This window comes from Grus americana, chromosome 14, assembly GCF_028858705.1.
Source record: "Grus americana isolate bGruAme1 chromosome 14, bGruAme1.mat, whole genome shotgun sequence".
In the NCBI taxonomy this organism is placed as follows: domain Eukaryota; kingdom Metazoa; phylum Chordata; class Aves; order Gruiformes; family Gruidae; genus Grus; species Grus americana.
In genome coordinates, this window is record NC_072865.1 from 670,229 (window position 1) to 692,954 (window position 22,726).

General features: G+C 40.5%; 1 protein-coding gene across 1 annotated transcript in view; it reads left to right on the forward strand.

Moving 5' to 3' along the window:
* The first annotated feature begins 11 nt into the window (after positions 1 to 11).
* Positions 12 to 22,726, forward strand: part of LARS1 (leucyl-tRNA synthetase 1) — a 34,229-nt gene continuing 11,514 nt past the window's right edge. Inside the window, exons 1-24 of the mRNA XM_054841310.1 lie at positions 12 to 315; positions 1,651 to 1,769; positions 4,837 to 4,924; positions 5,817 to 5,897; positions 6,328 to 6,468; positions 7,585 to 7,746; positions 8,437 to 8,549; positions 8,957 to 9,020; positions 9,556 to 9,623; positions 9,976 to 10,201; positions 11,322 to 11,409; positions 11,512 to 11,588; positions 12,238 to 12,291; positions 13,280 to 13,420; positions 14,089 to 14,166; positions 15,066 to 15,151; positions 15,244 to 15,309; positions 15,406 to 15,488; positions 16,130 to 16,268; positions 18,346 to 18,558; positions 19,969 to 20,026; positions 20,922 to 20,985; positions 21,595 to 21,778; positions 22,030 to 22,120. Coding sequence (XP_054697285.1) covers positions 310 to 315; positions 1,651 to 1,769; positions 4,837 to 4,924; positions 5,817 to 5,897; positions 6,328 to 6,468; positions 7,585 to 7,746; positions 8,437 to 8,549; positions 8,957 to 9,020; positions 9,556 to 9,623; positions 9,976 to 10,201; positions 11,322 to 11,409; positions 11,512 to 11,588; positions 12,238 to 12,291; positions 13,280 to 13,420; positions 14,089 to 14,166; positions 15,066 to 15,151; positions 15,244 to 15,309; positions 15,406 to 15,488; positions 16,130 to 16,268; positions 18,346 to 18,558; positions 19,969 to 20,026; positions 20,922 to 20,985; positions 21,595 to 21,778; positions 22,030 to 22,120 — 2,490 coding nt within the window. The 5' untranslated portion in view covers positions 12 to 309. The remainder of the gene's footprint in view (positions 316 to 1,650; positions 1,770 to 4,836; positions 4,925 to 5,816; positions 5,898 to 6,327; positions 6,469 to 7,584; positions 7,747 to 8,436; positions 8,550 to 8,956; positions 9,021 to 9,555; positions 9,624 to 9,975; positions 10,202 to 11,321; positions 11,410 to 11,511; positions 11,589 to 12,237; positions 12,292 to 13,279; positions 13,421 to 14,088; positions 14,167 to 15,065; positions 15,152 to 15,243; positions 15,310 to 15,405; positions 15,489 to 16,129; positions 16,269 to 18,345; positions 18,559 to 19,968; positions 20,027 to 20,921; positions 20,986 to 21,594; positions 21,779 to 22,029; positions 22,121 to 22,726) is intronic.

Here is a 22,726-nt window from a genome sequence, read left to right on the forward strand (position 1 = left end):
GCCGCCGAGCGCCCGGGCCTTGTCTGGGCCAACCCGCCCGGCCCGGGGAGCGGGGCTCGGCCCGCGCTCTGGCTGCGCACCGGCACGGGAGCGGGGCCGCACAGCAGCACCGCCGGCGGCCCTGGCCGCGCTCTCTCCGTCCCAGCTGCCACAGGCGGCGGCGGGAGTCAGCGCCTTTCGCGCTACAAAAGGCCCGCAGCGCCCCGCCCGCCGCCTTGGTAGGGCCCGGCCGCCGGCGGGAGCTGCGGTGCGGCCCCGTGCGGCGGGGCGTGGCGCCCCGTGTCCCGTCAGGCGTGGCGGCCCGGCAGCATGGCGGTGAGTGAGGCCGGGGCGCGACTCCCCGCTCCGCTCGGCCCGGCCATGCGGGAGCTCCGGGCCCGGCCCGCTCTGGGGCCGCGGTGGGCGGCGGGGCGGGGCGGCCCGTTCGCGTGGGGCAGGCCGCCTCCGGGGCCGGTGGCCGGGCTGCCCTCCGCGCCGGCCTGGCTCTGCCGTTTCACAGCGCCGTTCTGCGGCGTGCGGAGCTGTGGGAGAGCGGTCCGGGGGAGGCCCGCCCGCGAGGGGCGGCGGAGGCCTGGCGGGCTCCCGCTTCTGAGCGCGTTGGGCGGGCGGCTCGCACGGCTGAGGAGCGCTCTGAAGGGCCGAACTGCTGCTGCAGCTGGTTCCGTGCCTTGATGGGTGGCGTAGTAATTAGCGAGCTGGCGGAGCCACGCTAAGGCGAATGATTGGTACCGTGGGGGAATGAGAGACTGGCGATTAAACCTCTTGGCACGAGCTGGAGCCTTTCATTAAGTTATTGTAGTATCTCTGCTTTTCTTTCAGAGCATTTTGAGGTTTGCTGTAGTATTTCTATTGTTAGTCAGGTCTCTGTTTGCTTATATGAGTAGAGGCAGGCACGACGTCTGCCCCAAACGTCTTAGTGCCTTCATCTTGGGGAAAAACCACCAAGCGCTCAAACTTCATGTACGTCAGGATTTACGGCTGCAGCGTCTGTACTGTATTTATTCTTTAACACTTGCAATATGTTGTATGATAAAAGAATAAGGAGAAGGAATATTTAACTCTTAATGGGGGTGTTTAAACGCCAATGGAATTTAAAATAATTTAGCTAGAGAACTCTCTTTGTGCACTACAATTAGAGTAGACTTGTATGCCAGACTTTTCTCCTGGCATAGGAAGTACTATTCCCACTTAAGGTATAGTAGGTGACAAAACATTCCATGGGGTTTATGAAGAGTCTGGAATAAAAATAGAATTCCATGGGTTTTTTTTCACTTATGATTTATACCCGTTCCTATCTCTTCAACTCAGACACCTTTCAGTTTGTTAGTTATTGGTAAGATGATCGGTTTGTTAGTGTGTGTGCTGTGATGGCTACTAGAGAGTGCTTTGCCTTGGAAAAAGATTGTTAGCCCTTCCCTTAAGACTTTTGATCTTGTTTTGGAAGGCTGAACCTTAAGGATACAGATTTACACGGACTGATCATTGATTGCGTTAATGATGCTCTCTGTTGTGAGATTATGCTGCAGTGTTATGGAGCCCAGAGAATACTCGTCTGTAACGAAAGGAGTTGAGGAGTGGTCTGTAATGTATTACAGTTCTGTATTTGTTAACCCATTCAGCCAGCCTTTTCTTCCTCTTCCTGTTTAACAGGAACGCAAAGGCACAGCAAAAGTCGATTTCCTGAAGAAAATTGAAAAAGAGATCCAGCAAAAGTGGGAAGATGAGCGAGTCTTTGAGATTAATGCTTCAGATAAACAGAACCAAAAGAGGTATCAATTTTTTTACAGGTTTTATCTTTCACTGCTTGAAATGTCTTTTCTAGACAACGTTTTTCCTTCAAAACCCAAGGGGGGAAAAGTGGCCTCTTTTCAGTGTTTGTGGATCATCTGGAGATGCTTACTTACACAAGTTGGCGTTTCTATAGCTGACAGGATAAAGCAGTGGTGGACATGTGCTGGCCAAGTTCCAGCAGGATAAAAAAAGCCGCCTTCTCATTCCTTGGTAGTATCAGTACCCTCTGATACTTTAAAAACGGAGTCTCTTTGGTGACTTCTACTTTTTGACATGGAGGAGGCGTCTCAATGCGATGCTTGAGCCATTACTAGTGGGAGGGCTTTTCCTCTCCAGTTAGGAAGGAGCGCTCCTTTCTCTGAAGGAAGGTGTGTACTTGTTCCGCTTCGCTGAGAAAAGAAAACTGTTAAACCGATACCTTGGGTCCTGGCGTAGGCCAGCCTGGTTCCCTTTGCATAGAAGTGGATGAAGGCCAGGCATGTGGTCACTGCTGTACCTCAGATGAGGTGCTGTGACTTCTTTTAGTACATGGACTATATTGCAGGGGTTTGTCCACTACGCTCTTAGTCGTAGAACTTCATTTGCACTTCTGCTGCGATCTGCAGCTGCAGCAAAACTAGTCCCAGGGCTGAGTAAAGAGTGAAGGACCCAAATGGCCCAGAAGATCTGAATACTAAAGTAGGAGGTGCAATAAAAACTGTTGTGTGGAGGTGTGTTACTCACACTGTAGCACTCTTATTTACTTAAAAGAAATGCAGTCTGTACTTTAAGTGTTCACTATCTTGCAGGTTGAAATTTAGGGCTACATTTAATACTTGGTTTCTGGCTGAAAATGAAAGCAGTAGGTCAGTTTTACAACATGGAGCAATTTAATATGAAATTTCAGTGTTCGTTGTGGTAACATGTGACCACCTTATAAATAGAGAAAAAGCTGCTTTGCTAAACTAATATTCTTACGCTTCTAGCTAAAATGCCATGTATTTATCTCAGGATTTTATCTTAAACTTCTATCTATTTTTATAAAATAGCTCATACTACTAGAAGCTACCTTAGAGGAGAGAGAGTTGATGCTGGCATGAACATGTCTGCAGTCAGTCCTTATGTAGTTGCAGTGGGATTTCGTCCCGTGCCAGGAGAAGGCTTTACTTGCCGTAGTTTTTCTTGCGTGGAGCTAGTAAAGCTCTACTATGATGTGGACAAAACCGCTGTAAGAGATCTGTTGCTGTTCATACAAAACTCAGTCCTGGGAAGTGATAGCAGGAATAGCTGTGTCAATGTCAAAAATCACAGTTATCTGAAGAAATAGAGAGATGACTTATAACGGGGTTTTGACCTTTTGGAAAAGTCAAACTTAGTAGATTCTTTGGTATAATTCCTGTTTGAACTAGAGGAGATTCCTTTGGAAAAAAATTAACCCCTATTTAAAAAGAATGGAATTTCACAGCAGATCTTCTCAGGTTATTTAACTGGCTAACAATGCTCCCGATTTATTTTTTTTATTATTATCTAAAGGTTTTTTTTTTATTGCCTGTGAAGTTCTGTAACTTAAGTTCCAGCCATTGCATTGGTTGTATTTCTGCTGCTTTGCTTGCAGCTTCCTCTGCTAATGTAATTTCATTGTGTTTCTAGAGGGGCTGTGTCTGAACCGTCTCTTGTTTTCTGCTGTTTCCATGTAATAATGCTGTTGCTAGGAATACCTTTGTTCTTTATTTGTTAAAATAAAATAAGAAACCCTCTTGTTGACATCATCTCTGGGTATGAATCTGTACTGAGGTCTGTCTGGGTCGTTTTCCTTTCTTTTTTAGTATTTGTCTCTTCTCATTCATTTGAACTGCTGTGAATTTTACCTTGTTTGTCTTATTTGTTAGTTAAGGATTTTTTTTTTTTTTTAATAGAACATTCTGCTTTTAACCTATGCTTTGATAATGGCTTTCTGGTCCTGTGGTAAAATATTCCTGAGCCGCTGTCTTTTGATCGTAGAAGGTTTTTATTTCTTTGTTTAAATTTTGTCCCGCCTGGCTGGTGTCATAACTGTTCTCATCTTGCTGACGGCCCGAGGAAGGGATGGAGCGGAGCTGCTGGCAGGACGCGTGTCCCACGGGCGAAGGCAGCGTCCTACGGGATTCAGAAAGACCGTTTAACTCTTGGTTTTATTTCAGTGTAACCCTGAGAAACTTATTTAAGACAGAACCTCTGGAAAAACTTGGCGTGCTTGGGAGCACAATTCCTCTCAAATCAATAGGATCGATGCTCTGTGCAGTGTAGAGGGAGGCTTCCTTGTGGAACAGCATTGGGCATTTGGGTAGGTCTGCGAGTGAAAAAGCAGTGACCTTGGCAGTGAGAGGTTAGTTTTTGTTGTGTGGGAAAGTCAAACTAAACCACGATAATAACTAAAGCAGCGTAACACCTGGCAGCTTCTTGAACTGTAATATTTTGCAAGCAAACAAATGACTTGGCCTTTATTTCTGCACGTTTATACATCAGCGGTAGTGTCTGAAGGGTAAAGACAAGGTGTGAAGCGGAGCGCAGACCTGGAGGTAGAAATATAGTGTCCTAAAGATCTGGAAATTCTGGTTGATTTGAGAGGTCAGGTTACAACAATGTAATAGGCATTCAAAACACTGTGCAACAACGTATCTCTGAAGTGAGTAATTATTTACAGTGTGCCACTAGAAAACCTGAACTTGGACGCTGGGAGATTAGTAAGTGACGTCAAGCCTTTGCAGTAATTAACTTACAGAAGCAGGATTAGAACTTCTTACCTTTGGGAAGATGTTACATCTATTTCAGTTTCTCTGTGATGTCAGTCCTATGTGGGCTTTTTCTTTTGTGTTTGTTTTTTGGTTTTTTTTTTTAAAGATAATAAAACCTGTTAGTGTATCAGTTCTTTAAAATCAGGCTTGTGTTGCTGGCAGGGAAAAATATTTGAATGTCACTGTGGGCTGATAATAACTGAACATATCAGTGAACTGTTTTACTTGTGTATCTTCTGATGGTAATTTTAAAAGCTAATTACATGTTTTGATTCTTTGAATTTCTTCTCAGCAAAGGAAAGTACTTTGTTACCTTTCCTTATCCCTACATGAACGGCCGCCTTCACCTGGGACACACATTTTCTTTATCTAAATGTGAGGTAAAAATTTTCCTTTGCTAATACCTTTAAATACTACTCTAGAACAAGTGCTAGTTTTGTAGTTAAAGTTTGAGCTAACAGAATGCCTTGCTAATTACTTTATAGATTCAATAATGACTTAATTCACTTTCCTCTTTTTCCCATATTTTCAGTGGAAATATTGCTGGTTGAAGAGAAGTGCCACTGATTTGCTTTTTTAATTCTAGGAGACTAGACTACAGGTGTTTCCTCCATTCATTCAGATCAGCCGAGACTTTTAGGAGATGCTGCTTATTGTCATTTGTCTATTAGATGTTAGAAAGAAATTCTTTACTGTGAGGGTGGTGAGGCACTGGCACAGGTTGCCCAGGGAGGCTGTGGAGGCCCCATCCCTGGCAGTGTTTTAAGACCAGGCTGGATGAGGCTTTGGGCAACGTGGTCTAGTGGAGGGTGTCCCTGCCCGCAGCAGGGGGGTTGGAACTAGATGATCTTTGAGATCTCTTCCAACCCAAACCATTCTATGATTCTATCTGCTGAATGGCGCAAACTTCACAAGAAATCTTACTGTCTCTTTTGTTTGTGAATACTGTGCTCTACTACCTGTATGCTAACAGGTTTTAGTGGCTAGGATTCCACAAAATCAATCTCTTCTTTGCACCCATTCTTCTCCAGTCAAAAGCAGCCCCCTGAAAATTAGGAAAGCTTGTACTTATGCAGCCAGGCAGTGGCAGACCTGATAATAAAATTCAGTTTCACCTTTCCTTATAATTAGCTTCCTAGATGCTGTTGACTGTGTTTGTCTATCTTTTAGTAGTTTCATGTTAAAGAAGGAATTGCACTTGTTTTTTTGAGAAGAGTGCTAGTTTAGCCTTATGCCATTCTTTTCACCTGTTTCATTTTTCCATTTATATAGTTTGCAGTTGGGTATCAGAGGTTAAAGGGAAAGAACTGCTTGTTTCCATTTGGTCTGCACTGCACTGGGATGCCCATAAAGGTAAGATGGTTTGAGTTGCTGGGGGCTCTTTCCTAATGTTTTTTGTACTTCAGACTACTTAGAGTGTTGCTTACTGTCCATCTAGAACATCATGTTAATTTAGTCAAAAATTCATCAAGACAGTGTGATTTGGAACCTGAATTTCTAGTAAAGATTTGTTGTGCTTGAACTATGCGTTATCACTTTCTAGAAAATAAAATGCTTTAAAACTAAGCTTACCTATTGTATTTTTTCATTTGCAAGAAAAGCCTCATTGTAAACCTGTTCCTACCATGGCAGGCATTCTTGAAGTTGCAAGATCTAGAAGTTAAGGCAATGTTTAAAGCGTTGTAGTGAAATGCAAAGCGTTATCAGTAAAAAGCACTCCTTAGCTATGGTTGAAGCAATTGCCACAGAAAGGTGCTCATAGACTACCAATAACTCTGTTTAGGCTTGTGCAGATAAGCTAAAAAGAGAAATGGAATTATATGGCTGTCCACCTGAATTTCCTGATGAGGAAGAAGAGGAGGAAGAAAATTCTGCTAAAAAAGAAGAAGAAATCATCATCAGAGACAAAGCAAAAGGCAAAAAGGTAAACTTTAAACAAAGACTTTCTGGATTGGCAGCTGAGCTCTCAAAGCTTCAAAGTATGCGTTATAGGTTTTTCCTCCTTAATGCTCCTCAGAGGAGCCTGTGATACAATTATTTAGATTGCTTTTTTCCAAGATAGCTGGGTACTTTTAAGGTAGACTTGAAAGGTTAGACCATCATCTGCATGGTTCCAGAGATACTGTTTTAATGCATGAAATTTTAAGGGCGAGTGGCTACACTGTTTAATAATTTCCTGAGAAAATGAGGTCATCCAGAGCAATACTCTGATTTTACCCACCTCCCCCACCCCTGCTAAAGCATTCACAAGCAAGTTGTAGGAAATAACTCTGCTTTCTCAGCGGTAAGGGATGCATATCCTTACTATTCAATTGTCTTGTAAATTGATAGCTAGCCTATTCTGACTACACTAAGTAAAATCCTCCGAACTATTTTGGCTTATCAGGTATTTAAATGAGATTTATGATATTGAGAGTGTCACAAAGCAAGGAAAAGAATGAAGTCTAGGAAAAATTTAGAGATGTTCTTATGTGTATTGTTTGTGTATGTTAGAGATTGTCATGCTGGAAGCATTAGATTTGGGATTCTGTCTGCCCTACATCAACAGAAGATGTGATGTGCCTGCACTTGCAGGTGTAAGTTGCTGTTGGGTAGAGACATAAGGTGTTTGAAGGGCAATAGCTGGAAAGGTAACGTGAGCAAAGTAACAGCACAGAAGGTTTTTGATGCAAGGCTAGAGTGCACCTTTTTATGGTAAAAACACCCTTTTGTTTGACCAGGACCTCAGTGAGCTGGTCATTTCTTGCCAGTTTGTCTTGGCACACCCTTTTTGCAGGTGTATGAGATAGCTCTAAGCATTTAACAGTTGGAAAGAGGGGGGTTAATGTATGTACAGGTGAGTACAAGCTAGAAATACTGTAGATCAGAAACTCTGATTAATCAATCTTCACTGCTAGAGGAGGGCTGCTAGCATGTTCGTATTAACTTGTATATGTGGTGATAGAAACTGCAACATTAAAAGAGAAAAATGCTTTTGAGCATGTAAAGCTATCGTGAATACAAGAACATGCACTTTTCCTAATCGCAACTGTCCTTTCAGAGTAAGGCTGCTGCCAAGACTGGCTCTTCCAAATACCAGTGGGGAATCATGAAGTCTTTGGGTCTTTCTGATGAAGAAGTCATCAGTTTTTCTGAAGCTGAGCATTGGCTGGATTATTTCCCCCCCCTCGCTGTCCAGGATCTGAAGAGCATGGGATTGAAGGTAACTGTATGACATGTAAAAGTCAGTTCTGCAAGCAGCCATACTTGTATTCTTGTTATTTTTATGAATATGCTGCTTCTCCTTTGAGAAGATTGTCTGCATAGTACCAGCACTATTGTAGAAATGTTTCTGGTATTTTTGGAATTATTCATGTAACCTTTTAATAGTCTTGGGTGATAATTAAGTGCTTTCTTATATAGTGCTTATACTATGGAATGATCACAACTGGAAACAAGAATCGAATAAAGGAATTATGACTTTCACTTCTTGTTTCTGTGTTGGATAACTGTTCTTAGTCAGCATCGACAGTAGTTTTAGGAAGAGTAATGATGTGATAGTCAATAAAGACACATCCTACTAACAACAGATTTTTAAAAATAAAGACAGGTAGAGATTATGAAACAAAGTAGTGCTGAAATTTAGCTGAGTGGTTGGTTAAAGCTACTAAAATCTCTAAAATTCACAGAAAGCAGACAGAGCCTTGAGTCTTGGACATCTCGGCTCGGAAAGACAATGCACATGCAGACTACAGAGTTGGTTTTTAAGCACGCACCCTTTGTGTGATACGCACTTGCATTGTCTTTTTGGAGAGAAACTTCTATTATTTTAAAAATAAATAGTTTTGCTGTTGTGAGGTTCCTTGAATTCCGTTATTGTATTTGCTTACTGGAGACTGTTATGCATTTCCAGGTGGATTGGAGGCGTTCGTTCATTACTACAGATGTTAATCCTTATTACGATTCCTTCGTACGATGGCAATTTCTTACATTAAAGGAAAGAAATAAGATTAAGTTTGGGAAACGGTAAGCCTGCCACTCAACTCTGAGTTTATTGTGAGTATGGATAAGCTGAGATTTACCAAAGACAAAACCCTATGATGCGTCTCTAGAACGTGCTTAGAACTCACATTAAACTAAAATCCTTTCATTTCAAATGCTCTGCGAGACGCAGTAGTGTATTTGTTGTGCTAGCAAGGTGCGTGAGATTGTGTTCCTGCTTCAGTTTTTCCATGGATACCAACTCAAAGGAAAATAGGGCCAGTACTGAAAGCTCTTGCAAAAAGTGAACGTCGACATTGGTAGAAACAGATTGATGCAAAATTTGAAAATACCATTAAGGGGTCTCTTTTTCATAAAGATCTTTTTTTCTCCCCCCCCCCCGTTTAGACATCATTTTATTTGTTACTAAATGAAAATATACCTTTTTCTAGGTATACAATTTATTCTCCAAAAGATGGACAGCCTTGCATGGATCATGACAGGCAAACAGGAGAGGTAACATTTTTATTTGACTTTTTTATGTATTGCTTAGGATCTTAAGTACTAAATGGAAAGATAAATTGTATCTTGGAGCAAAATGTATTTTGTATATACAGAGTTATCAGTTCTCAGTTGTCAGTACATGTGAAAATTGAATGAACTCCTCTATTAAGAATATTTGTCTCGAACTATGGATTGTATTTTCCAGTGTAGCTGTTTTCTGTGATTATTTGGCAATTTGTGCCAGCAGTGTCACTACATCATATAATTATTTACCTGTTAAAACAAATAAGCTGTTATTAACTTACATGTCACTGAGATGGTGGCTGTGACAGGTGAATTTTCGGACATAGGAGTAAAGTATAACCTCTCTCTCCAGTCTGCATTTTGGTAAACAGCCTTTTGTATCAATGGAAATATGATTTACTTTGAAGAAGCATCAGTACCTTAAATAGAATTTAGGTTAGGTTACTCCAGAATAGGGTTTATTTTCTTTACTGCTTGAGTCAATGTCACACACTGATTGCTGCATTGTTTATGTGAATTGTAGGGTGTTGGGCCTCAAGAGTATACACTAATAAAAATGAAGGTGTTAGAGCCTTATCCTGCAAAATTAAGGTAGGTCTTGAATTTGTAATGGCAAATAGGTTCTATCTTGTGGCCGGAAGTGACCATTAAATTAGCCAGTCTGTTTTGGCTAATGCAGAATTTAATTTCACCCTGTGATTTCTGTCACTTCAAGGACTTGGTCTCTGTTTTGAGCTGCTATATTCACTAGTCTGTGTGGAACTCAAATTGGAGTTTAAAAAAAAAAAAAGAAAGAAAATGGAAAACCCACAAAGAACTTAATGACCCACTTTCATCCCTTAGGAAATGTTACTTAAAAGTTGATATTAACTTAAAAGCATGTTCTGTATTGCCCTGAATGTTTTTATTTTGGTGACTTATAAAATACTTTTTTTCCCCCCAGTGGCCTAAGAGGAAAAAAAATCTTCTTGGTGGCTGCTACGCTCAGACCAGAGACCATGTTTGGACAGACTAACTGCTGGGTTCGCCCAGATATGAAGTACATCGGCTTTGAAACTCTGAATGGGGATATTTTTATCTGTACCCAAAGAGCTGCCAGGAACATGTCCTACCAGGGCTTTACAAAAGATAATGGAGTCGTACCTGTTGTCAAGGAGCTGATGGGAGAAGTAAGCATCTTGCAGCTTGCTGGTCAGGCTTATCTCTTCCTGTGAAGCTTATACTTAGAAAGGCGATGGTAGAATTCCACTTACAAAGAAAATGTAGGAAGAGCTATTACAAAAATTTTGGCATGTTTAGTGACTAAAACCAAGCAAAAGACAGCTTGCTTGGCAGCTGAGCTACAGCTGCTTCTGGGAGATTAACATCATGCACTTACCTGTGGACAAATGCATTACTATTGCCTTAGCATTACTTGATGAATGAATGGTTTTAAGTAACGTTTTTCTGCATGCTGGGGAGTGATGCCTTCTCTACGAGGATGGAAAGGGACAGAAAAAAGTAATCACTAGAAAGGCTTATGTGAAAAAGGCTTTTGTTGATACTGACATTTCCAGCACATCTTTGAAAGAAGCTTTCTTAGCTTGCTAGTTGAATGTTAGTGGGTTTGATATTTACTGTCCTTAACTTCTCTGCTTTGAATAAGTGTAGTTAGTGGCATTTGTTCATCCTAATGCAAAGTGCCTTCATGCTGTTTACATCACTTGATCTCTGTTCACTAAAACTTGTTACTATCTCTCTTGATCCTGCTTTGAAGGATGAAACAGAAAATACAGTTTTTGTTTCTTTGTTAGTAGACATAATGTGAATTCAAGCAAATTAGAGAGGTAGAAGACAACTGCAACATCTAGACTGCCTCCTGTCAGTGCATAAATGGTCTTGGCAATAGGTTTTTTCCTGCCTTTTGTTTAATCTAGCTTTTGACACTGGCTTCCTAATTCATTCCTGTCTTGATGCTGATGTGCTTCAGATATTTGGAGGCAAACTGTTCTCCTGCTTACTATCTACTTCCAACTCTACACCTCAGTAGTTGTGCTTTCTCTGAATTACTTCTTCTAAATTATCTGGTATTTGACTTTTCTATCAGTATATAGCCCATATACTGTCTCAGTAGGTACACAGATCTTTTCATACGTACTTCCTCCTTGTCTAACTAATATATATATTTATTTATTTGTTTGCAATATGTAAGGAATGCCAGCAAATAGGAAGAATGTTGGCCAGGAGAGCTTACTTGGCTAGGCTGAAAAAGTGCTATTTATTGTAACGGTATTTCTTTGTCCTGCATAGGAGATTCTTGGCGCTGCACTGTCGGCACCTCTCACTGCCTACAAAATTATATACGCTCTTCCCATGCTCACGATCAAGGAAGATAAAGGTAACTTTACAGCAGCGTCTTGCTGAAGCCTGTTTGATGCACACCGTGTGTTCAGTAGGTCTTGATTAATATTTTATCTGTTGTAACTCTTTCTTTGTCAAGGAACTGGTGTGGTAACAAGTGTTCCCTCTGATTCTCCGGATGACATTGCAGCCCTGAGAGATTTGAAAAAAAAACAGGTCAGTTTGTTAATTGAATTGCTTCTGTTTGTTTCCTGTCCCTAGCGTGGAAGGTCAAAAGTGGATATCCAGTGGGTAAAATGAAACTCCCTTAATTGGAGTTTTGCCATCTCTCACTTGAAATCAAAGTAGTTAAAAATAAATTAAGTTAAAACCAGCTGGGCTGCAAACAGGTTTCCTTATTCTCAGACTTCAAGAAGAGTTTTGGCTGAGAATCATGTAACTTTTTCTGCATGTTAAGGTATAGAAGAGTACCAGTGAAATAGAAATAAATTCCTGTTGTGGAAGTGACTTCCAGAAAGAACCTCTATATGAATTTCAAATGAAGCTTAAAGTACCTGTACTTTCAAGAGTACATCAGTGTCTACACAGCTATCCCTGGCTATTGAATTTTTCTCCCACTCATTTTCAGGGTACGGTGATAGTAGTTCTTCCCCTCTCAAGTGTGGACAATTGTGACAAAGAATCACCTGGAAATAAGACTAGAATTAAACTCAGATGTGAGAAATAGTGAGAAGGCAGGGAAGTGGCTTTGTCTGCTTTATATCAAAATATTATGCATAAGAAAGACCCTATAAGTAGATAAAAACCTTAAAATCAAGAAGATTTTTCTTCTAACCATATTGCATTTTTTTTCTAACTTTCAAAGGCTTTGAGGGTGAAGTATGGCATCAAAGATGAAATGGTCCTGCCGTTTGAACCAGTAAGTACGGCCAAACGTGTCCATCTGCTGTACACATGACTTTGCATTTGCTGATGAGAACTGTGCTGAGAACTGTGCCTGCCTTTTCCAGAATGTCTATTTAAAGTCATCCTCAGCTGAATTAGCTGAAAAGTTAAAGTTTTCACGTTTTGCTGTAGTTGTAATATTGGGTCTATTAGGTGTTGCAACCAAGATTTGTTATTCTGTGCTGTATTTTAGAGATAAAGGGAAGTATTAATCTTTGTGGGAGTTACTATTTTGGAGAATGGATTGCATCATTTTACTGATAACCTGTTGGTTGGTTAAAACTTATGGCTGTAATGGCTAGATCATTGTTATATCTGTTCTATGCAAAGAGCCAAAGTCCCTTACTACTAACACAGACTCACAGCGGAATCCATTTTCATTAGAAAACGTAGGTTACAGGTAAAGCCATTACCCTTGCTTCCACTTGCTGGCTTCAGTGCTGGTGCAGCTTGGTGCTGGTGTCGTGTCAGGAGACAAAAGTGGGTTATTGCTTGTGGGAGGGCAGATCAGGAGTCGTGCTGGGGACTGCCAGGAATTCATGATTTGATGAGCAGAATTGCACTAATACTTTGCAAGTCCTACGTAACTTGATTAGTAATAGATGGTGCAAATCTACTGCATTGTGCTACTCTGTGTGTAAAAGTTTGATGTAGCCCTGGCCCCTACTTCTGCTGCCATTAGGGTTCTTTGTTTAATACTGCTTTTGCCCAAGATATCATGCAGCACAAACACTTTCTGGTAACTAGTAATAACTGCCTTTTTTTCCCCCTTCATAATCTCTGGTTCGATCTCCCATGTCAGCCTTGGGACTGCAAACCAAGCAAAATATACTTGTCTCTGTTTCATTTGGTGTGTCACTTCTAGTGAAGCTTGTGAAATCTGGGAAACAAATCTTTGTGTAGGTTTTATTACATTGAGATAATTAGAACTGAATATCTGACACTGTTCTGTTAATTCTCAGGTGCCCATCATTGAAATCCCAGGCTATGGCAACCTTTGTGCTCCATCAGTCTGCGATGAGCTCAAAATCCAGAGCCAGAATGACAGAGAGAAACTTGCTGAGGCCAAGGAGAGAGTGTACCTGAAGGGGTTTTATGAGGGAGTAAGTAATAAAAGATCTTGGTAAGTGTTTTCTTGCTGAGTTTGATTAGGAGGGGGAAAAAAAAGTGAGTAAAGATCAAGAATAAAAAAAAAAGACTGCAAGAAAGAAGGAGATTTTTTTCTTTTCCCCAGACCACTTCTCATTTAGACTTCTGCAGTCAGGTTCTGCAGCTGAAGGGGTTATGTAGAATTGAGGAAAGAACAGAGGAGTGTATGACTGCAGGCAGACTTATAGTCTGATTTCCTAACAAGTGATCATGTTCTGGGGAGTTGATCAATTTTGTTACAAGTATTGATTGGGAAACTGGTATGAAGAGATCAATGTGTTGGTGTGTGGTGTGGGCTTGTTTTGGTTTGTTTTTTTTAAATCTCCTGTCTTTACTTGTGTAATGGCTCACTATGATATATTTCTCAGCTGTTTTTTTGTAAGCTGGCAACAATTTTTATTTCTGACTAACTGTGTTCTATTGCCTGTGTGCATGCTGACAGGTATGCAAATGCATTTTGGGTAAAGATGACCATCTGCTTAATGAAAAAATCCCTGTATTCCTATTTTTTGCATGTAAAAAATTGCAGTAATGACTACTTCATGTTGATCTAAAGAGCTATTGCATGTATTTCTTGTTAATTTAAAAAAAATAATCAACTCCTATGATACATCTTTTACAGGTAATGTTGGTGGATGGATTCAAAGGACAAAAAGTTCAAGATGTCAAGAAACATATTCAGAAGATGATGGTGGACAATGTATGTGGTAGTATGCACACAGCTTTGTTTAAATTACCCATTTTCTCTTTCACAGTAGCTGAGTCGCTGAAGAAACCTCTCTATTTTAGTTCTTCAGTCCTCTTAGTGGTGCTTTGGATAGTATGAAATGCTGCTAGAAGGGGGACCTTGTGTTCTTGGGCTAAGCAGGATGACTAGCTTAGTTGGAGACTTCTTATTCTCTGCTTCATCCCATCACCTTGTCTAGGAAATATTTTGATGGTTTGATCTAATCCTTGATAGAGTTGGGAAGATAGTGAAAGCATTAGGACCCGAATGGTCAGTCTCTTTCAAGCCCGCCAGTAAAGGATATCTGTGACATGCAGACACCCCGCTACTGGGATGTGTCGTGCAGAGAAGGAAGGGTGGTAAATGAACAATGATCATGTCATCTCTCTAATAAGATTTTCTTGAGGAGGACTGGGAGTGGGAGAGGCTTCAGTTAATTAGTCAATATTCCCTTGTCGTTGCAGCATTGTTATGTCCAGATTATAATATAACACTTCATCCTGTTTTCATCCTGCATCACAACACCTGGTTTGTGAAGGTAGAATTAAAGCTGACCGTTATATTTTTCTTTACCCCCACCCCTCCCAGTAGAGACGTAGTCAATGAGTAATATTTTGTGCTCCTGTCCTTTTTGTCATGGAGACACTTCACAAAATTGTGAACTGATACCTCAGAGAAGTACATAGTCAAGTGTTGCCCTCCTTTTACTGAAGTGAATACTGAGGCAGAGGGCCTGTGCAGTGGGGAAGGCCACGCAATAAATGCTATAAAACAGATTAGAATGGAGAGGATGCTTTTTAGTAAGATGTGGGGATTTTCAAGACTTTGCTAAGTCCTTAAATCTTCACTTTTATTGCCCTTTTAACTCTTAGGATGAAGCCATGATTTATATGGAACCTGAGAAACAAGTTATATCGAGGTCTGCTGATGAATGTGTCGTGGCTCTTTGTGACCAGTGGTAAGTGAAGTAAAGCTGTAGTTACAAAGGTACTGCCAAATTATATCCTACTTGTGGATTGCTTTATTACAATAAACTTTTCCTGACTGTAGGTATTTAGATTATGGTGAAGTGAACTGGAAGAAACAGGCATCGGAGTGCTTGAAACATCTAGAGACGTAAGTTGTAAAAACGAATGTAAAGAGGAGTGATTTTTGCTGCTGCTGGCCTAAGAGGGCTGAGAGGAGTAATTAGTAATAGCTTATTTCTTACAGGTTTTGTGAAGAGACTAGGAGAAATTTTGAAGCTACTCTAGGTTGGCTACAAGAGCATGCATGCTCCAGGACATATGGCTTAGGTAGGCAAAACACTCCTTTTCTCACTCAGTGCCTCATGAAGATGGTACTCATCTCTTCATTTGGAAGGCTTAAGTGCTATCTAGAATCCAAAATGGTATAGGCAAGTGTAGAACCGATTTATCCACTTATGTCTTGGCCCAGCGTCCCAGAGAAGGCACACTTTCTTGAAAACGCCTGTGGCCAGGGGTAGTTGTATTTTTGAAGTACTACAGTGATTCTGTGCAGCACCTCTAGTATTTTGCCTGGGCCATTGATTTAAAAAGGACCTCAGAAGAAGGAACTAATACCATTTCTTGGGTTTCTCCTTAAATTCTGACTATCCTTCATCTTGTGTAGCCTATGACATGGGACAACTGTTATAACTGCATTATAGTACACAGCAAAGCATCATGAGCTGAAATTTGTTTGACACTTGCGTTAAGCTGACTACAAAAATAGCGAGTACTTTCTCTTTATTAAAATTTTCAAGTGCATAAGTTGCATTTAAAAAAAAAGGATTTTTTAAAAGCATAAGCATGAGTACTTGCATGTGTGTGTGTATATGTCTGTATATATGTTCCCCTAAAAATCATAAACTGCTCATGTATGCTTGTCAGTAGGGATGATGCTGACTGTAATACCCATCTTCCATCCCTTCTAGGTACCCGGCTACCTTGGGATGAGCAGTGGCTGATAGAGTCTCTCTCTGACTCAACTATCTACATGGCCTATTACACGGTGGCTCATCTGTTACAGGGCGGTAACCTGAGGGGCCAAGGAGAATCTCCCCTAGGCATCAGGTAAGGGGAGCGAATCTTCAAGCTTTCCTGTTTAATTTGCTGTGCTTATCTCCTGAATTGTTCTTGACAAAGGCTTGCCAAGCAAGCTGATTCTTTGCTTTTGTGTTTAAAAAGCATCATTGTTAAAAAAGAGAAAGAATGTGGTGGCCAGAGAGAGAGGAGGGGTGTCTTGGAAAGCAGAGCTGTATGCAGAGTAAATCGCCTCTTTTAGTACTTGTTTGACTTGCCTTGAAATGGTCCTTGCCAGGTGTTTTTGGGTGGTTGGTTTCAGTGGCTGCTGAAGTGTCTCTGCTTGTTGAGGCTGCTTTGCAGCTATAATCAATTGCGTGCTTCAGTGTACAGTGAGCAAGATTAGCACTTAAGTTTTGTCACTGTATGAAAAGTTGGTAATTCTTTTAGAAGCATTTTTTTAATCCACAACACGTATGTGGAAACCTTCAAAGTAAGAGGGAGAAGGCATTTGTACCAAAATACCTCCTATGACTGCTCTGTGACCTCTTGGTTGGAGTGATTGTGAGCTTTCAGTGACAGGGATCAGGGAGTTGAGATAGTACAACTCCCCTAGCATTCAAAAAAACGCTGCCAGTCTTGCCCTGAATCCTATGCTCTAATTCTACATCTTTTATGAACTATTCTCTTAAGTAGTTGACACATTGGAACTGGAACTTACCTTGTTCAATGCTATAACTAACCTGAAAACCAACCTGAAGATTCTGACAAACAGAAATAGTTCTGAAAGACTTGGCAAGGTTTTAATTTTGGCTCAAACCTCGCTAATTATAGAGAGGCTACCTACATACTAGTTGTGTCTGGAAACAGCCTTTGAAGTGAGCATCCTGAGCACTGAATTATAGCTTTGATGTAATTACATACAATTAGAGTGTACTCTTACGTGAGTAGATAACATCTTTCTTATAGTGTTAGCAAACACTTTTTACGAAGACTTACTCTCTGGGGTAAAATAAAAGGGGATTTATGGCGCATCATGTCAGTCACCATTCGATTACAGCGATCTTTGGCACCAAAGAGCAGTTAAATGACAGCGCACAGCAGTAATTTAAAGCATAGCACAATAACTACCAGATCTAAACCAGCAAACTGGTGCATGTAAGGCTTTATTCTAGACTGGTGGTATCAGCTGTCATTTGAACTAGTTGTTTAATATGTCCTGGAGGTGCTTTGGGTCCAGAATGCTTTTCCTGTCTGCATAATACAGGCCAAAGCACCTTAGTAGTTGTTAAAAATAGTAAACTCTGATTTGAAATAATTTAATTTGAAATACGTGCAGGTAGTATATGGTGGACTCCAGTGAAATTCTAAGGAGCTCGGAAGAAAAATGTCTGTGGAAACAAGGATTTATTTTATTTTTTTTTTAATGCAAGGCAGTGGCTGCAGAACTGCAGTCTGAGTTGCATCTCATCAGTGTTTTCATTCAAAATTGTGGACTCTACCTCTAATAATTGGTAAAATGTGCCTTATAGTAAATGTTAATTTTGAATGGATTAATTCCATTTAAAGTGGGGAAAACCCCACCAATTGTTCCATGTAGGAGGTGACCTTGAATTGTACAGCAATTCTCTTGTCCTCCTGATCTTTTCCTTTCATGGAAGCCAGAAGCAATGGCTATGTGACCCAGTGCAAGGGAGGGCAGGGAAATTTGTGAACTAGGAATAGGTTTTCAGCACTTAGTTACGGTCACAAATGATGCTCGGCAGTGGGGAGAAGTGCATTTGGAAAAGAAATAGTCAGGTTTCTGTGACATTCAAGATCATGCTTTAATTGTTAGTTACTGTTTCTCTACAGGAGTCTTCATGCTTTATTAGGAAATATCAAAGAGCATTTTAAGAAGGGCATGGCTTGAGCAGGGCTTTAGGGTTCTGATTTTGTTCCTAGTGTTGGACTGGCTCATCTGACCTTAGACAAGGTACCTGTACTCTCTTTGTCCATGTTTGCTCTGCTTATCAAATGGAGTATGGTGTGAGAATGAATTGACAGGTTTAAGCTGTCTTATTCAAAATGCTGTGGAGTGTAAAAGGGACTTTTACTGCTGTCTCAATGTGGGACTGATTCTGCGCAGGGCACATCAAATGAGCAAAGAAGTTTGGGATTACATCTTCTTCAAGGCAGCTCCATTTCCTAAAACAGAGATTCCAAAAGAGAAGTTGGACAAGCTAAAGGAGGAGTTTGAATTTTGGTATCCTGTGGATCTCAGAGTTTCTGGCAAAGATCTTGTTCCAAATCATCTATCATACTACCTCTATAATCACGTGGCTATGTGGTCAGATCAAAGGTAAGCTTGGAGATAATGCAGAACAGACAGGCGTGCCTGAGAGAGAGCTGGATTGTTTGTATTCTGGGACATCAGTTAATGGCTTTTGGACTGTACAACACTCAGAATTAGGTTGAAAATATATTCTTTCATATTGCAGCTTTGTTACAGTTGTCTATGGTAGAAGTTATTGAAATTGAAGGCTTTTTACCACTATTTTCTCTGTTTTTTCTAGAATCCTTTAAAGATTTTAAAATGCAAGATTCTTACAAATTGTAAAACATTATTTAAAGCAAAACTGAAATCTGACTGCATAATATGACTTCTGGTCAACTTGCTGAAACCTTGTCTGTTCTAAACACTGGAATTCTAGCATGTAGCAGAATTGACTTGGCAGTCTCAATCAGCTCTAGAGCAAACCTAAGGGTTTGCATGTCCCCACTAAGCAGTACCTTGACTGGGTGCTTCTCTAGAGGGTATACGTAAAAACATGCTGAAAACAGCATTGGTGTATCTTCAGAGTTTTTTTCCTCCTTTGGGAGCGGAGAGAATACTAAGCAACAGCATCTAGAGCTAAATTCAAATGCAGATGATGATGGAACTGTGGCGTTTCATGCTATTCTTCATTTGTTTTAGCTATCTCTGGAGGCATGAAATGCTCAGTTAGGTAACACACTAAAAAGCAAATGTGTAAAAGCAGAGAGCAAATTTTAACTTTTAGCTTTCATTGGCCTGTCTTATAAAAGTCAAATGTATTCTGTAAATATCTCCTCCTGTGGATTTTCCAGTGTTGAATTGTATTCCTGCAATGGGATTTTCAGTGACTTCGTTATCATTAAGTTTTCTTAATTACTTCTCAACGATCATTAAAACTGTCTATATATATTCCCATGGACTATGCAGTACAGGTTGTGAATCGGTGCTGATCGTGTGGTGCTTTTAGGAAGATGCAGTTTGGTGCATTAAGATGCTCTGTTTGCGTTCCCTTGAACCTCTGTTTGAATTCTATAAAACTGTCTATAGAAGAAGCTGTTTTCTCGTGAGCAGCAAAGGTAGTTGTGAGGAATTAGTTATCCGCTCCCTCGTAGAGATGTGTGGGACCGAGCTCTATCAAGTGCTGCTGGGCAATGCCAGTCTCTGGCCTTTAAACTAAATGTAGCTGAATAGAGGGAGGTGGGGTAAGTGAAGTGTAATTGTAAGTGCAGCGCTCCCTGCTTTGTGTTTCAGTAGTGATAATCCCTAGCCCTTATACTGTAGTTCTTTCCATCTTCAAAGACACTCATTTTTTTTTTTAAGACACCCCTTAAGTATTTTTTTGAAGATTCCACCAAAGGTGTTTATCCCACACTGGAACGTAAAATGTTTGCTCTTTTTTTGAAAAGAGAAAATGTATTTACTTTAACAAATGCTTTGTATCTTGTCTTCAAACAGAGAAAAATGGCCTGTAGCTGTGAGAGCAAATGGACATCTCCTCCTCAATTCTGAAAAGGTATAGTGAGGTTTAATGTATGAGATGCTTTTGTGGTTGTCAAAATAGGCACCTGCCAGCCAGACTGGAAAAATCCTTCTCAGAACTTAAGAGAAGGAAATAGTGAAAATTCTAGTTTCTTCACTGGTGCCCTCCAGTTTTTCATTCATCAGTGGTAAAGACCTGCCTTTCCTCCAGTTCTGTCTAGCACTTTTCTTAAGTTACCTCTTGTATAACTTCACCAGTTTAGTAAAGATTTCAGTGCATTTCTGTTAAGTTTTAAGCTAATGTAGAATGATTTTTTTTTTTTTTTTTTACTAAATTTTAGCCCTGTTAAGCATTGGAGTAGGTGCAGTGAGAGGAAAAAGTTTTGTGCCAATAACTTGCTAATGTATGCAAGTTCCGAAATTGAATTGAAAAGTGCCTGAACCTAGGAATTAGGCCTTGGAGACTGTCCGATATGAAGCAAAAACCCCACCAGCATCCGTCTTGAAAAAATGAATGCAAGATGAGCTGAAAACACCCATTTTGAAGTAGTTTTTAAGTTTAATTTAGGTAATTTTTTGAATTAAATTTTGGTAGCAGTGGTCCTGCGTGACGAAGTCTGAGGTGGAACCCAAATGCTGCAGAAGGCAGCTACCGCTTCCCCACAGCTGCAGTGTGCACGCACCTTAGTGGTAACAACTTGTGCGAGTCTCAAGACAGGTCCCACGTTCAGGAGTTAGATGAGTGCTTGCAAAGTTTAGTCGGCTTTTACTGTGACACCTAGTTCAGATTTACCAAATTGCTTTTGCTGTGGTTCATGACAAAATACTTTCTTGATGCTTTGCACAAACCCTTGCTGTGTCTGTCCTGTTTATCCAATGACAAAGTGGATGTGTGAGAAAACAGACTCATTTCTTTCTATTTCTTTCAGATGTCTAAATCTACAGGCAACTTTCTTACCCTAACTCAAGCTGTTGACAAGTTTTCTGCAGATGGTAAGTATGTTCTGACCTGCATCTGGTTTTCAGTTATGCCAAAATGACTGAAATTAGTGTTCTGCTCTCAAAGGAGCAGTCGGTTTATTGGAGTAAGGAATTGCCATAAATCTACTGCTTACCACCTGTTCTTGTTTGAAAAGCTGAACTCTATTTAGAAAATTGGGATGCATGTTAGCACAACATCTGTTCCAGCCAAGAACTGCTCCTGGCGTTGAGACCTCCTAGAGGGTGCCGGTTTCGTTCTTCCACAGTCACTTAAGAGATGAAAACACAAGACACGTACTGTTGGCGCACGCTGTGTGTGCGTGCGTGCCCATGTTCCTCTTGCAGGCTCTAGGTTTTTGGACAGTGACTGCGCTAGTCTCTTGGTTCTTGGTGTCTGTCTGGTTTCCTTCCTAAGGAGGGCAGTGTACTTCTCCTGGGTCAAGTCCATCCTTTGAGACATCTCTCTAGTTTGCCAGACAGTTTGTAAATTCACTCTGCATTTTATGAACTCATAATGAAAAGGTAGTTGTAATTCATTTTGAGTCCCATGCCTCCTGCATCTCTTATCTACTAGCTAATTAATTGCATGCCAGCCATGTTAGCTGATCTGGTTTCTTTCAGGCATGCGTTTAGCCTTGGCTGATGCTGGAGACACTGTTGAAGATGCCAACTTTGTGGAAGCCATGGCAGATGCTGGTATTCTTCGTCTCTACACGTGGGTGGAGTGGGTAAAGGAGATGATTGCAAACAGAGACAGTCTAAGAAGCGGTCCTGCGAACACCTTCAATGACAGAGTCTTTGCCAGGTACTGTACAAAGGCTAATAATACAGTTTGGGGTTTTTTTCTTTTTTTTTTCCTTTCTTTTTTTCCTTGCAAGGAGCATCTTCATTATTATTTTTTTTCCCTACAAATTAATGAATTCCATAAAACACATTACAGAATAGGTTAGCTGATTGTGCTGCACTGGTGACATCAACAGTGTTGTTTTACACAGTGTTGCCATTATGTGGGGTAGACTATGCAATATTGATGTTTTCACTTCCTTCCCTCCCTAGTGAAATGAGTGCAGGCATAATGAAGACAGACCAAAATTATGAGAAGATGATGTTCAAGGAAGCTCTGAAAACTGGCTTCTTTGAATTTCAGGTAGGAGGTCTCTTTTTAGGTGTAAGAAACTAACACTTGGTATTTGTCACTTTGTGGATTTCTTTTGATCCCGATGTCTCTGATCCTTAATTATAGAGCTGAATTGGAACCAGAATTGTGCCAAGAAACAAGAGTACTTTAATGGAATAAATCTGAAATTATTAAAGGTCTGCTTGTATCATTTTTGCAAAGGTCCAGAGGAAGACAACCGTGATGCTGCAAATAATCCTGATATCTAATATGAGGGAAAAGCTGCTTAAAAAAGGCACTATTGAAAAGAGTGTTTCCTTCCTTTAGCTCCTTTGTAATAAGGAGCTCTTCGTAAGAAATCCAGATAATACATCAACAAAGTTGTTTGGAAGCAGAGTGCTTTTTGATACACTCCATAAACCATGTCTCCGGAGTGTCTGCTGAACCATGCCACTTTACCTAATGAATTACAGAGACTCCTTTATGTGGCTTCTTTATGATATTCAGGAATATGATTAAGTAGGCTGAATTATATGTATAATGATAGATCATATTCATTGCCTTTTTCTTAGTACTTGTTAGTATTTTTATGCAGGCTGTTTGGGATGATAGTACCTGATACACGGTTGTGGATAT